Source organism: Pyxicephalus adspersus, chromosome 5 (assembly GCF_032062135.1).
Source record: "Pyxicephalus adspersus chromosome 5, UCB_Pads_2.0, whole genome shotgun sequence".
Taxonomy (NCBI): domain Eukaryota; kingdom Metazoa; phylum Chordata; class Amphibia; order Anura; family Pyxicephalidae; genus Pyxicephalus; species Pyxicephalus adspersus.
Window position 1 is genome coordinate 38,819,624 of NC_092862.1, and position 15,234 is coordinate 38,834,857.

The following is a 15,234-nucleotide window of genomic DNA, read 5'->3' on the forward strand; positions in this document are numbered from 1 at the left end:
CTATCATGTCTATATCGTTGAAAAGTTATAAATAACAAAATATATGTAAAATCAGAGTAAGCTAATTCTGTAGAAGAGAGGTGCTTGACTGACAAAACAGAAAGACTGAAGAGTAAGTTAGAGCTCAGCTTTAATTCCTTTGTTGTTAGGTTTGGTGATCTTTGGGAATGATAGCATTACAAACAGATACCTTAGAATTCCTAAATACTTTTTTAGAGTACTGTCTGCTCCATCCTGCATGTGACAGACCAGCATTGAGTAAGCATAATTAAAAGGAAGTTACAGCTTGTGCAAGTATAGGTTCAATATCTGATCTATTAAACAGGGAGTATCTGAAAACAGACTGTAATTCTTTTGAGACCACTGCTACCAAAGTCCCTACACACCCAAAATACTCTTTAACCCATTATCATATGAAGCTGCATATGTTCTGATTGCCATGGTTGTATTTTCTCAATTTGCATAGTATTACTTTATAAAATGTGTTGACATTTATGTTTCTATGGCATCTAGGTAATGGAGCAGTTGTTATATTACTTTCAATTTCTTGCAGGGAAATCCTATCTAAGAAATCGTCTTTTTCGTGGACTTGATTCTTGGCCTTCATCTTTCTGTGTATGTATGACACAATGTACTTCTTAGGCTATGTAAATACAATTATTATTGTTGCTGGAAACGATTTTTCATGATCCTTTATTCGACAAAAGATTGACAGATGAACAAAGAAACGCCGTTCTGTTCTATGTAGAGGGGACAGGAGCTGGGTCTTTCATGAATTTTCCACGTGTGAACAGGGAGTATAATGGTGGAAACTCTATGCATGAGCTACTCCCCCTGGTCAGTACTTTGAAATGGTTTCCCGTTTCCTTGTCATACAAATATTTGAATTATTCTTTAATTTACTCCTTGCAGATAGGTCATATTTAACCAGTATTGATTGTATTGAATTTTCACTTTGGATTTTTTTGTAATTTTTAGACTCGAAAGCCAAGGAAATTCGATAGTGAGCTTCCTGATATATCTGTAAATGACTTACAATTTTTACAGTCACTTTGTCCTCCAGAAGTGCAACTTTTCCTCAGGTAATGTCTTTGTCTTGAGTTCATTTTTTCCCCCCTATAGGTTCTATTTATAAAGCAGTAAATTGGACATGCTGTTGTGTAGAATCATCTAGGTTCATGTAATTTCAATGGCAAGGTGTGATACTCTATTAGAGAATCTTTGGAGAATGTTTGGAGAATGTCAGACTAACTTCTGTATAAACTGACTCGGATCTACTGGTATAGTTATTTTGCATAAATAAAGCCAAAGCCAGTCTTGTAGTGAAACTGCAACCAAAACCTTTTCTAATAGTTAGAGTAAACTCAGAATAGGATTAAAAAAATCATCTGGGTTTGTTTTTGTATGCTGTTTACAAGATTTTTACTTCCTCTTCTGGTAATAGAGGAAAACTAACAATCTTTTTGTATAGTGACATACATACAATATATATATGGCACTATTGAGATAGTTACAAGTTTAATTATTTTTATATAAACTCAGGTTAGCACTATGGTCTTTGCAGCGCCAGGTCCCAGGTTTGAATCTTGGCCAGAACACTATCTGCATGGAGTTTGCAGATTCTCCTCGTGTTTGTGTGGGTTTCTTCCCACATTCCATGAACATTGGCTCCCCCCCCCCCCCCAAAAAAAAAAATGACCTTAGACTGTCTAAAAGACATATGACTATGGTATGGTAGAGATATTAGATTGTGAACTCCTTTGAGGGATAGCTAGTGACATAACTATGGACTTTGTAAAGCGCTGCGTAATATGTTGGCACTGTATGAATACTGTATAATATTAACAATAAAGTATATTGGTGTAAAGTCAGCTAGTTTGCATTTTTTTTTTCAAATCTTGGGTACTTTTTATTGATCACACACACACAAGCGTCAGTTCGCCAGTTGCCACCATTCAGTGAACAACCCGCGCTATAACTCTCTGTGATTTACATAACATCTCCTCCTCCTCCCTTCTCAGCCCCATCCTAGTAGGCACTCCACTCTTCTCAGTAAGGTAAAGGGAGGTTAAATTTTCATTTATTTCATCTAATTGCTTTTGTATTTATGTACTTTAGTATTAAGCAGTGTTTTATTTTTTATTATTTTATACAGCCCCATCAATGTATAATATGCCAAAAACAATAGGATTTTTTTTTCATGGGAACGGATTATTCATTTTCCTTAAATTTCCTATGGGAAACTTTTCTTTGGTATAAGTCCAAGGATCTGAAACGGATTAAAGACTTATACCAAGGTACCACTGTAAATGTATGTATGTATATTATTTTTTTCTGATACCAAAAAATATTATTTAACTTATTTAACTAAAGGGGTATAATGTGTTGTTTTTTTTACTTAGTATTTCCCATTATCATTTAGGGGCTATTATTTTATTGGTTTCCCTGCTTTAAATTCCCTCTTGTATTTCTCTTTTACCAAATAAAGTACTGTAGGGGCATGTTTCAAAAAACAGATTCAGGCATTTCAAAAATCTCTAAGTTTGTACTTCCTTCTCCTTTAAACCATAGTCCTTTTTTCATGTTCCTGTTCATATTGACATTTCATATTGCTGCAATTGTGAGTCATCAGAGCAAGCAGGTGGTGACCTGGATGAAAATAAATCTTATTAAATTAAGATTGCATTCAAACGCAGCACATACAATGTCTGACATTTGAAATATTGTGCAGACCAAGTTGAATCCCATATCACTTTAGAAGAGGGGAAAAAAGATTTACTGTTTGCATGATTGTACATTCCTGTTTCAACTCTAATCGTTTCACCCAGCAAAGTCCCTGGGGAATTAATGTAGTTGTCCATTTATTATAGAGCTGAATAGAGGCATTTAATCACAGATTTTGGCAAGATTTTTAATGTATTTTTCTCCACTAACAAGCAGTTGTGATTAATGGGAAATCAATGACCATAAATTATGGATAAACAATGGAGCAAGTCTTTTTTGAATTGTCTGGTTAAACATGTTGAAAAAGAAATTAGGAATTTATATTTAAAAAATAATAATAGTCTTATTTATGTTTAAATTTGTATCCATACAAGAAATACAGCAATAATTTGTCAACTACAAAAACGAAAGTTCTTTTTTTATTTTTGCTTCCTTATGTGTTTACTTGTAATGATTAAACAATTATTGTTACCCATAGCTTTTAAAAGCATACATAACATTAAATAAAGAATCTGTTTTGTAATGTTCTTATATGTAATGTTATCTCTCTTGTTTTGTCCCCTTAGGGTACCCTTACTTTGTGATTTTGAGCCTCTGCACCAGCATGTTCGTGCTCTCCACAACCTGGTGAAAGCTGCACAAAGTTTGGATGAAATGTCTCAGACTATTACAGATCTATTAAATGAACAAAAGGTAGTATTTTGGGATACTCATTGCTTCTATTTCCAGTGCAGTAAACAGACAGTTAAAGTAGATGTAATAACATTTAACAAATGGTTTGTGTACAGTTGTCATTAAACATTTTTATAAAATACAAATAGTTAATGTTTAATTTTTTTGCTCCTCCATCTCAATGCTTCTGATCTCCTGCAGCCTCCTTGTAACCGGTTCATATTAATAGCTATACACACAAGTTGGGTCTTCTATTGGTGGTATTGGGTTGTACATGCATGTGTTCAATATAGGCACATGTAGCCTCTATCTGAATCCTGTGTGACAGGGTGACATAAAAAAAAGTGTTTGAACAAGAACCTTGATGGCGTAATCACAAAGTATTAATTTATTGAAAACAGTATAACAATTATAAAATATATTTTAAACACTACATTTCATTTTAAAACATGAAGAGATTTTAGTAATTGAAACTACATACAGTTTGGACACAGTATTGACTAAATAGAAGCTGTGTTAAAATGTGTTAATCTTTATGACCTTCATATAAACTGTTGTATGTTAGTAGAGTCTCACTCGTAAATCACCCACTCTTTTGTTATAGAGTAAAAGGTAGGTATAAATTTAAGGGCCCCTCCGCAATGCTCATTGCTATGTAAGTGGCCCTATGAGGGGGTGGGGGGGGGGGGTGGGGGGGGCAGCAGTTTGCATTTTCAACAGGCTCCTAGGTGCACTTGCTTTTGAAACGGCAACCCCAACGTTCAATATTAACAATTTTTTTTTATTTGAGACCCCCATATCTTGAAATTCTTTAAAGTGTGGTCTGAAATTTTAGTTACTAGTAGCTATGAGGGTCCCCTGTGTACCCAGAATTTCAAAACACTACAAATAACAGTTTAGGAAATAAAAATGTTTGTACAGAGTGAGTTGTTAGGCTACAGAATACGACAAGCAGCCTTTACAGAAACAGCACTGCACTGGTGATAATGTTATTGTATGTGCCCACTTGTACACACCCATTTAGGCGGATAAATTTCACATACTAAGTTGGCAGGCATTAGAAAGTTAAAACAAAGTATAAGGAGAATGTAGAAAACTCACACAATTATAGAGTTTGATGGATAGCTATGGCATAAACAACTGGGAGCACTAAATTTGTCATGTTTTGGCAGGCAGCTTTTTGACCTTCGGGGGAAAACACTGAATTAGATTCTAGATGACACCTGAACATAGATAAATTTGAGAAACTGTATTATTTTTATTTAAGGATGTACCAATCCACAAGTAGCAATACACAAAATAAGGTTACAATAATCAGAAGGTGTATTTTTTATTTGTTCGGTTTTCAAACTCTCCAGCTTTTTTTTTAGTTTTTAGTATTTCTATGTGCATGGTTCTGTGTGTTTTAGGTGTGATGTATTGCCTTTTTATAATCAGAATATTTTTGATTAGTTATTGTTTTATACCACAAAATGTACAATGCTATACAAAACAAGAAAAAAACAATTAACAAAAAAAAATATAGAACCAGAAGGATGCCCTCCCGCCCCTAATTTCCATGCCCAATACAAAAAAATAGAAATATAGGGCATAAAATGTTAAATTGTGAAGCGGTAACTCCAAAATGTGTCAGAAAAGAAAATCCAGAAAGTACTATAGGCATGATATAAAAGACAGTCATCACACTCTTTATCTTCCCATCTTAATCTACAAGGGAGCAGATAAGTAGGATTTGTTAAGGCTAAGAGAACTGCATACATTTTACAAATATCTCCTGTCGGACTGCCAGGCAAAGCAAGGGGATTTTTAAAGTCTTCTGCCCTAGATACAAAAAAAGTCAAATGTGAAGCTGTACTGCAGTAAACAGGAGAAACCAGCAAGCTAGTGTCAGCTAAGTCTATTAAAACATTCCAAATAACATTAGAGCTGGTCTAACCGAAATGAAGAAGGACACTATGATAGTGTTATGCAGAACATATTGCCCTATTCATTCGATCCATCCAAGCAGCAGCAGTTGTAGGTGTATAAAAAAATGTCATCACTTTCTTCAACCCGCAGTTGCTGGGCTGGGTATACCACGGTGTAGGCAAGCATAATTACTAAAACCAACGTTTAATGTCTAAGGATTTTGCACTTGAGAAGAAAAATCAAACCTATTTTGACCCATTTATTAGAAAAAGTTGAAAATCTTTCACTTTGAACAAAATAATGTTGTGTTCTTTGCAACATATTTGCAAATGCTTTGTAATAGCCAGAATTCAATGTAATCCAAGGCTTTGGAGCAGAGGTAAAAAATGGCCAAACACTGGATGTTTGTACAGTCATAAGATTGTACTTGTTGCAGTATCATGTTTATAAGCAAGATGTAGTTACCTTTTAACTTATTATCAATAACCACCTCAGTTTAAAATTTTGGTGAAATGTCATCCGATATTTTATACTTTTTTTCAGGTGTCTAATGGTCAAGCTTCACCTCAGTCTGTAACTACACCAAGGATTGAAAGTGCAACTGAAGCTACAACTACTACCTCATCCAAATCCTCTCCATCACTTAGTCTTCAGGGTCCCGTTTGTCCCACTGTCTCCATTCCAGCAACTCTGGAGGAGTTGTCTCCAGATAGCATCGATGCTCATACCTTTGATTTTGAAACTATTCCCCATCCACATATCGAGCAATCACTTAAACAGGGTTCCTTGGACCTGGACTCGTTAGCAGATAGTCCTGAATCTGATTTTATGTCTGCTGTCAATGAATTTGTTATAGAAGAAAATCCTGTGTCGCCTAACATCAGTGATACACAAAGTCCAGAAATGATGGTTGAGTCACTATATTCATCAGTCATAAACGCAATTGACAGTAGGCGGATGCAGGACACAAAAGGTAGTAAAGATGACAGTGCCGAAAACTTATCTTTAAAAGCTTGTGTTGACAGATGCAAAGTTGTTGCTCAAGAATCACAAGCCAATTTGCGCAATTTTAAAGAAGAGCTTTGCCAATTAAAGATTTGTGTCCAAAGGGAGCAGAGTGAATTTGCAAGTGCTATTAAATCTGTTTCTGCAGAGATCCTAAAACTGATTGAACATGCAAACGTTTCTCTTGAAACTGCATTGAAAAAGAAACATTTTGAAGAATTGCAGCTTTTAGAAAAATCTTATGAAAAGCGACTGCAGCTATCAAAGGAAGACCTTAATGTAAATGAGGAAGTCCTAAAACAGTTAAAAAGTGATATTATAGTACTAAAAGATGATTTGCAAACAAAACAAACAGAAGTTGCTGCTGTCAGAAATGAGAATGAAACATTTCTTCAATTACAAAATGAAAGAGATCAGAAAATAATCCATCTTGAAAGTGTCATGAGGGAACAAACTTATGAAATGCAGAAGATAAAAGATTCCCGGGAAACAACCTTAGAGGACTTAAAAAAACTTCATGCTGAATATGAAGAAAAAGTCAGACTTCTCAAAGAGGAGTTTAAAAATTTAGAGAAAACACACCTCAAAGATTTAGAAGATCATTTACATCTCAGGCATGCACAAGAACTTGAAGATGTAAAAGTGGAGTATAAATGTTGCATAGAAAAACTGCAGTTAGAAAATAAGCAAAAAATGGACCAATTGCAGGAATCTTCTGCAGCTGTTGCAAAGGAAAAAGACTCCCAACTTCAACAACTAAACCTTAGAATTTCTGAACTTTCTGATACTAGGTGTAAATTAGAAGTTGAATTGGCACTCAAAGAGGGGGAAGTTGATGAAATAAAATTAATTATGGAAGAAAATAAAGCACAGCAGCAGGACACCTTGAATTACCAAGTCAGTGAACAAACGGAATTACTAAAAAAGGAGATTATTCAATTAAATAACATGATAAAAAATCAGAAAAGTGAACATGAGCAGGGACTGGAAGAGCTCAAAGTATTATTAACAATGGAAAAAGAGCAATATATTTCTCAGATGCTGAATAGTCACGAAGCGCAAACCAAATCATTACAAAGAGACAATAGTAATTTGACCATTGCCCATCAGCAAGCATTGGAAACAGAAAGTAGGCTTCGGGAGGAACTAAATATCCTACAGACTAAATTAGAAGACAGTTTAAAAGTACTTGAAAAACAAACTGAGCAGCATGAAAAGGCTTTAAAGGAGCAAAAAGAAATGTATGAAGTATCTATACAAAAACTTGAAGAAGATCGAGAACAGCTGTTGTCTGCACAAAAGCTTGAAAAGGAAACTATGCCACAGAAATTTGTACATGAAAAAGAAGATTCGCCCAATGTTAAAGATTTTGAGTTGCATATGCAAACTGTTGAAAAAAAGCTCTCAGAAAAAGTACAGCTCCTTCAAGAGCAGTTAAGTATGAGGTAAGGTGTTTTATTTTTACACCATTTGTATGAATAAAGCAGACATAGTAGTTAAGTTTCAAGTTTTCAGAAAAGAAGATTACATTTTCAGCCATGATGTTGCAGTAGATTTGCACCCTAGCAGCAGCATCATGCCTGTGAAGTGGTACCTTCACTTGGCAATTTGGATGCTATGTTCATTTCCTTTTGTATAAAGATGCACACAACTGAAGTAATACTTTTTCACTGGTATTGCTGGCCTTAGAGTTAAAGTGAAATGAAGTTCCACTTTAACTATTTGGCATCAGGCAAGGATTTATTTCAGAAAGGTACAGATGATATCCCTCCTGGATTTAAGCATTCCTACCTAATCATTGTTCTTCCAAAATTCACTGAGCTATTCCTGCACATCCCAGCCTCTCTTGTGAGTGCTGCGACTGAATAGAGTTTTGGCACCCTGGCCCAGCCTATCAAGATGGCCAAAGTTCTGAACAAGGAAGAGAAGAGGACAATTGGTGGCACCCACAACAGGATGGGCATAGGTGAGTATAAACTGGGTTTAATTCAACTTGAAATGTGGAATTCTATTATTAAACCCTCTCTGAATATGGACCCTTAACTTCATATAAACCTTTTTAAAAAACCCAGATTTTTACTTTAAAAACAAATGTTTAATTAAAACATAACACAATATCAAAGCATACAAGATACAAATACCGTATTTTTCGCCGTATAAGACGCTCCGGAATATAAGACACACCCAATTTTAAAGGAGGAAAATCTAGAAAAAAAGATTCTGAAAGATTATTCCCCTTCTGATCACTCATGTGCCATTCATACCGGTATTCCCCTTCTGATCACTCATGTGCCACAGGGAACAGCAGGTGGCGCTGTGCCGGCTTCTTTCGCTTTGCTTTACAGACAGGAGAAAACACGATGCTGGCAGAGGAGAGGAGAGACACACGCAGGATCCGGGTATCGGGTGAGTATATTATTTTAATTATTTTATAACACATTTGTCGTATAGGACGCACTAACTTTTCCCCCCCAGTTTTGGGGAAGAAAAAGTGCGTCTTATATGGCAAAAAATACGGTACATGCTATCCTCCATGAGATACACGAAACATGTCGAGGATAGCATGTATTTGTATCTTGCATGCTTTGATACGGTGTGATGTTTTAATTATTATAACTCTGCTTTTGATATTTTCTGGAAGAGACAATGACACAGCAAAGGATTTGAAAATCTGGGGGACATAGGAATATAGGACTTGAACTTTTTCCCAGGTCAATAATTCTAAAGTACTGAAGGCAATTTTTCATCACTAGCCAATGAACTAGAACTTTAAGAAAAGTCAGCAATATCCTTGTCCTTTAATTTTGTCTTGACAAACTGAAGCAGTGCCTGCATGTATATTTATAAGGAAAGCAGTAAGGGGCAGTCGGCAAGACTTTTTAGATCAGCAGTGACTTCAGATAACAGTTGAAGCTGTGTCTTCTATTTCTCATAGAGCAGGACAGATGGACCCTCTGTGTTGCTACCTGTAGAGACCTTTAGCAGGAGTTCACTTTTTAGTATAAAATGGAGTAACCCTTTGTTTGGCTCTGGTAAAATATGTGTTGCTGTCTTGATTATTCTTCATCAATAGATAGATTTGTTTTATAAACAAGAAACAGTTTTTCAACCATTTTTTTTTTATAAATGTCTTACGTTTTTGGATGCAATATTTGATGAATTGTCTGTTTGAGGAACAAAGCTGCAGATTACTGCCATAAATGTGTTATTCAGATGGTACCAAAAAACGTATTTTATAAATTATGTGATGTTATACTAGCTAGGCATATTTGGCTAATGTATGTATTCAGCTATTTCCTTCTGAAGCAGAACCAGCTTTTTGCAGAAACTTGACAAATAACAGGCTTTCCTTTGACATGAAAACCACAAGTGAGAAATACATGGTATTAGAATGGCTGGCAAATCTAAGTTTCACTCATGTATGCACACTATTTCTTCCTACATTCTCTGTATACAAACACACATAATTGTTTGTGCAAAGCTTCAAATGTAGGCTAAATTACCTATGTAATCTAATGTTCTTTCATGCCATCTTTTACCTTGTGTTTTCATCTTTGTGTCAGTTCACTGTCTGTTCTCTGATAGAAAACCAGTATCCTTAAGAATTTGGGGAAATTACTTTTAGCCATTGTTTTGATTTGGTGAAAGGTCTTGTTCAGATCAATTCAATGCATTGGATAACCAGGCTGTGGAGTTAGTAGTCCAATTGACCTTATAGTTCAAGTTTAGCCAAAGACTATTTGCTAGTTTGGCATAGAGTCGAGTTCAGGAAACAGGAAAGCTCTCCAATAGGTGCATAGACTATAACAAATCAACATAATAGCATATTCTCCCATTGTAAGTAGATACCTGGTTTAATGGGAAAAGGAATCATTTAAAGCCCAACTAAACCAAAATTAAATAAGCAAATTCTAATAGCAGACAGATTGATAATGAATTACTTAGTAACTTACTGCATCTCATTTCCCTCTTTTCTGAATGTAGCCAGTGGGAGGGTCAATCAAGTGTGACCATGTGATACCCAAAATAGAACAATCAAAGAACAATCAATGTCCAAACTGATTTTCCAGCACCCCTAAATTACAGCAGAAATAATTTGTCTACATGAAGTACTAGGACCTGTCTACATGAAGGGTAGCAGGAGTATGTACGTCACAAGATGTAGGTGGTGAGCAACTGTCTGACAACAGTTTCTAAACAGAAAAATAAAAGGCAGGAGAGGTGAAACAGCTGCAAACCTACACAATGGGTCTTATTTATTAAAGCTCTCCAAGGCTGGAGAGGATACACTTTCATTAGTGAATCTGGATGATCCAGCAAAACTAATGTGGGATCTGGTCCAGGATTGAAAACATCTACTAACAAATAGCAAATTACTTTTAAGAAATCCATTCCAGGTTTGCTGGATCACCCAGCTTCACTGATGAATGTGTATCCTCTCCAGCCTTGGAGAGCTTTATTGATTCAGGCCCACTGTTTATTTTTTTTTTACCATTTCAAAGAGATAATAGAACATTTATACTACTAAACTTGATTGCTCAGATTTTTTGTCAAGTTCAGTTTTGAACTCTTACCAGCAAGTTAGTGTCCAAGGAGAATGAAAAAAAATGCTGTTTTTTTTTTTTGTAACAAATGTTTTTCTTCAGTTAAGAGACTTTTACAGAGCTTCAAGAGCTGGGCTCCTCATTTGCAGCTTTCTGCCCACAAAACTTCAGTCTTGAGCTTTGAAACATTAAGACCTCGTTGGACTGGATAATGTGGGCAAGCCATTGGTTAGTTTGATTGTCTCTTGCAAGCTCTGTACCTCTTTTCCCCACCAAGCAATGTTGAGGAGCATCTTCCATGCGAGGCTCCAAATCTTGGGTTTATTCCTGCCGCCTGTCTACAATGTCAGATCAGGTTCACAGGATGGACCATTTGTTGAACCATAACTTTCAATTTCCACCTTAAATTATCGGTCAGATTGAGATCCAGGCTAGGCTGCTTGCCATGTAATAGAATTGTTATTCCTTTCCTGATGAAAGGTTTTAATGCTCTTTACTGTGTGAGAAGTAGTGTCGGTGTTTGGGTTCAAACATCAGTCATTCAACCCTGAACGAACAAATCCAGTTGTATTTTGGACATTGACATTGTCATTGACAGCATAGCACAGGACAGCTAAATCATCCAGCATACTGTGACAGTTGTCATAGTCTGCCGCGGCCTTAAATCCTTAAAGCTTTGTATTTATTAACTGGGCCCCCCACCTGTCCCTGCAGTGACATGGGCCATCATTGAAGAAGTGGGCCTCTTCTTATTAAAAGGGACTTCCAGATTCCAAATAAGCCCCCAGATATCCACTTACTCACCCTGGGGAAAGAGTTCAGGGGTACATAGTAATAATGTGTTCCCTAAAAAGATTTTAAAAAATAAATTAGAAATAATGACATCACACTTCCTACAGTGCTAATGGGAATTGTATAACGTAGTCACTTGCACATGTGTTGGCACCATAGAAATGATACACAATATTTGGTGTAATAATAGGAGTCATATAATGCTCCCTCTAACCATAGAGAAGTTTGTCCTTTTTTTAACTCTGAGAAATTGAGGCTTCCCACTTCACCTGATTGCTGCTTGGACTGTAACAACAAAAAGAGATTGTCACAGCTTCTTGCATGATATATTGTTTTTTTGTGAAATAATAGCTGATAATTGGCAAAATATTTGTAGCAGTGTTGGCTTCTAGTTTAAATGCCTTTCCCTGAGCTTAAAATTCATATTAGGTTAATATAGACCTCATTTACTTTTAGTTAAGATATCTGCAGAAGATATCCTAACCAGGATTATTAACAGTAGTTTACAAGGATACCTATTTGTTTGACCCCAGATGGCAGAAGATGTATGGATGATTTTCTGTGTGGTCTGTTAGTCATTTCAGATGTGCCAGAAAATTGTGTGTATTGCATTCTTGGCAATTATTGCAAGTCGTCTGTAAGTTGCCAACAGCCTCCCTCTTCTGCTGTTGGTAATGGTTTGTTATTCAGGAGCATTTAACCCAGAATTCTAGGCAAAAAAATTCTTAGGATTTCGGTGATACATCCACATCCCCAACACACACACATGGCCAATTTACTCCTAATTGCAGATGGCCTTAATGTGCATATTTTTAATGGTAAGGACTCCCCCCACTGATTTATAAGATCTGCATCCATAGCCACCTTTCTTAACCCAACCTTCTGATTAAATTGCAATGCTAAGGCCTGTTTTATATATAAGCAAATATTTGCTCTGGTAAAATTCTGCTAGGTTTATATTGAAGCTAAAACCTGATTTATACACCTTTATTTTCAGGGCAACTTGCCACTTTGCCTAACTCGTTTCAATTATAGTCCAATTCCAGGGCATCTGATATCCACTTCACATTTGGCATTTGATGTTCATGCCTAGTATGTGTAGTAGACAGATCAAATGAGTTAAAGTGAAGCATCAAGTGTTTGTGCCCAATTAGGTTTTATCAGTTCAATGCTATGAAATGTCCAGTGTTGCAGTCTATATATAGCTCTAGAGAAGTCTTGTACCCCTGCGTGTGATGTGGTTATGAGTGAGGAAGTCATTAGTAGGTCATTGGAGGAGTGGAGAGAGTGGCTGGGGGAGTATTTTTTTTTTTTACCAGGTCAGAAATGTAAGTGAGACAAGAACTGTGGAGGGATTTGAATGCAAAGCACAGGAGCTTGAATTTGATTCTAAGGTGAAATGGAAGCCAGTGTAGAGATCTTCAAAGAGATGCAGCGGAAGAGGAGCGGTGGGAAGGATTGATGAGTCTGGCTGCACCATTCATAATAGATTGTAGAGGAGAGAGTCTGGTTAGTGGAATACCAGAGTGGAGGCGGTTACAGTAGTCCAGACAAGAGATGATAAGAGCATGTACAAGGAGTTTGGTGGTCTCAGGAAACAGGTAGGGGCAGATTTTGGAGATGTTGCGTAGATGAAAGTGACAGAACCTGGAAATGTTCTGAATATGTGCGGTAAATGAGAGGGCAGAGTCAAAGGTGACACCAAGGCAACGTTACAGTTAGAAATATGTCAGGGGAGATTTGGAATTAGAGGGGGGATGATAATGAGTTCTGTTTTATCCAGGTTGAGTTTCAAAAATCGGTCAGACATCCATGATGAGATGGCCGACAGGCAGCATGAGACCTTATCCAGGACTGAGGGAGACAGGTCAAGGGTGGATAGATAGACAGAGTGTCATCAGCATACAGATGGTACTGTAAACCAAAGGAGGATATGAGACTACCGAGAGAGGAGGTGTACAGAGAAAAGAGAACCAGTCCAAGGACTGACCCTTGTTGAACACCAACAGAGAGGAGAGTGGGTGAGGAGGAATTACCATTGAAAGAAACTTGAAAGGAGCAGTCAGACAGGAAGCAAACCAAGGGAGAGCAGTGTCACTGATACCAATGGAGCGCTAGATTTGTATTAGAAGGGGTTGATCAACAGTGTCAAAAGCAGAGGAAAGGTCAAGGAGAAGGTGCAAGGAAAAGTTGCCTTGAGACCTAGCTCTGATGAGGTTATTGGTCACTTTAGTAAGGGCTGTTTCAGTGGAGTGGGCAGCTCTAAAACCAGACTGGAGGGGGTCAAGGAGATAGTTGGTGCTCAGGTAATCGATGAGTCTTTTGTAGACAAGGGTTCAAGAAGTTTGGTGACATATGGGAGAAGGGCGATAGGACGGTAGTTAGAGGGTAGGTAGGGGTCCAGTGAGGGTTTCTTTAGGATAGGGAGAATTATGGCATGTTTGAAAGTGGAGGGGTATTTACCAGAAGTAAGGGAGGGGTTGAATAGTTTGGGTTAGGGCAGGGGCCAGGGTGGAGGAATGGGCACAGAGTAGATCAGAGGGAATTGGGTCAAACGGACAGGTAGTAGATGGAGATGATGAGAGAAGAGACTTCGTCCACAGTAACAGGGCTGAGGGAGGCCAGTGATGATTTTACAGGTGGAAGGGGTGGGTATGGTTGGAGTGGCTCAGTGAGCAGAGACATCATGTCTGATTTTGTCTATTTTATCTCTAAAGTAGGTGGCAATGTCTTGGGCAGAGAAGGTTATTGTGGGGGGAGCAGGTGGGGTTTAGGAGGGAGTGAATTATTGAGAAAAGGTTGCGTGGATTGGATCTTGGGAGGAAATGACGGCGCAGAAATAATTTTGCTTGGTGACAGTGAGCTCAGTGTTAAAGCTTTGTAGCGTGGCTTTGTAGTCCATGAAGTCAGCGCTGAGGCCAAATTTTTTCCACTTGCGCTCAGCTGCACGAACAGACTTTTGTAGCTGTTTGGTGTGATTGTTGTGCCAGGGTCAGGGGTTGGCAGGGCGGGGTATCGGATGGTGGCAGGGGCAACTTTATCCAAAGCCATGGAAAGATAGTGGTTTAACAGGGTGGCAGCTTCATCTGGGGAGGTGATTTTGGAGAGAGTGGGGGTTAGGGACGCAAGACAGTTTGAGTATAGGTTGTGGTCAAGGTTACAGATATCTCTCTGCCATTGACCAGGTCTGGGATGTGGCAAGGGGGGGCAACAGTTCGATAGGTTGAAGGTGATAAGGTTGTGATCAGAAAAGGGAAATGGTGAGTTGTCAAGAAGGCTGAGGTTGCAGAGTTTTGAAAATACCAGGTCTAAAGTGTGTCCGGCTATGTGTGTGGGGCCATTGATGTTCTTTCTGAGTGAATCCAAATGAGGAGGTAATGGAGAGCAGTTTGGCTGAGGAGGATGAGGTTGGGCTCATCCACTGCAACATTAAAGTCACCGAGGATGAGGGTGGGCAGGTCATGGAAAAGAATTTGTGGGAGCCAGGAGGCAAAGTTATAGGGCGGTAGACAACAGCAACAATGAGGGGTAAGAGACGGACAGAGTGGACGGACAGAGTGGACTTCAAAAGAGGTGAAAATGAGAAAGG

General features: G+C 37.8%; 1 protein-coding gene across 6 annotated transcripts in view; it reads left to right on the forward strand.

Moving 5' to 3' along the window:
- The window catches only part of RB1CC1 (RB1 inducible coiled-coil 1), an 80,400-nt gene that overhangs the window by 43,479 nt on the left and 21,687 nt on the right, over positions 1-15,234 (forward strand). For all 6 annotated transcript variants that reach the window (XM_072411209.1, XM_072411213.1, XM_072411214.1 and 3 more), the window contains exons 11-14: positions 554-615; positions 979-1,082; positions 3,291-3,417; positions 5,848-7,754. In XM_072411209.1, the coding sequence (XP_072267310.1) occupies positions 554-615; positions 979-1,082; positions 3,291-3,417; positions 5,848-7,754 (2,200 nt within the window). The remainder of the gene's footprint in view (positions 1-553; positions 616-978; positions 1,083-3,290; positions 3,418-5,847; positions 7,755-15,234) is intronic.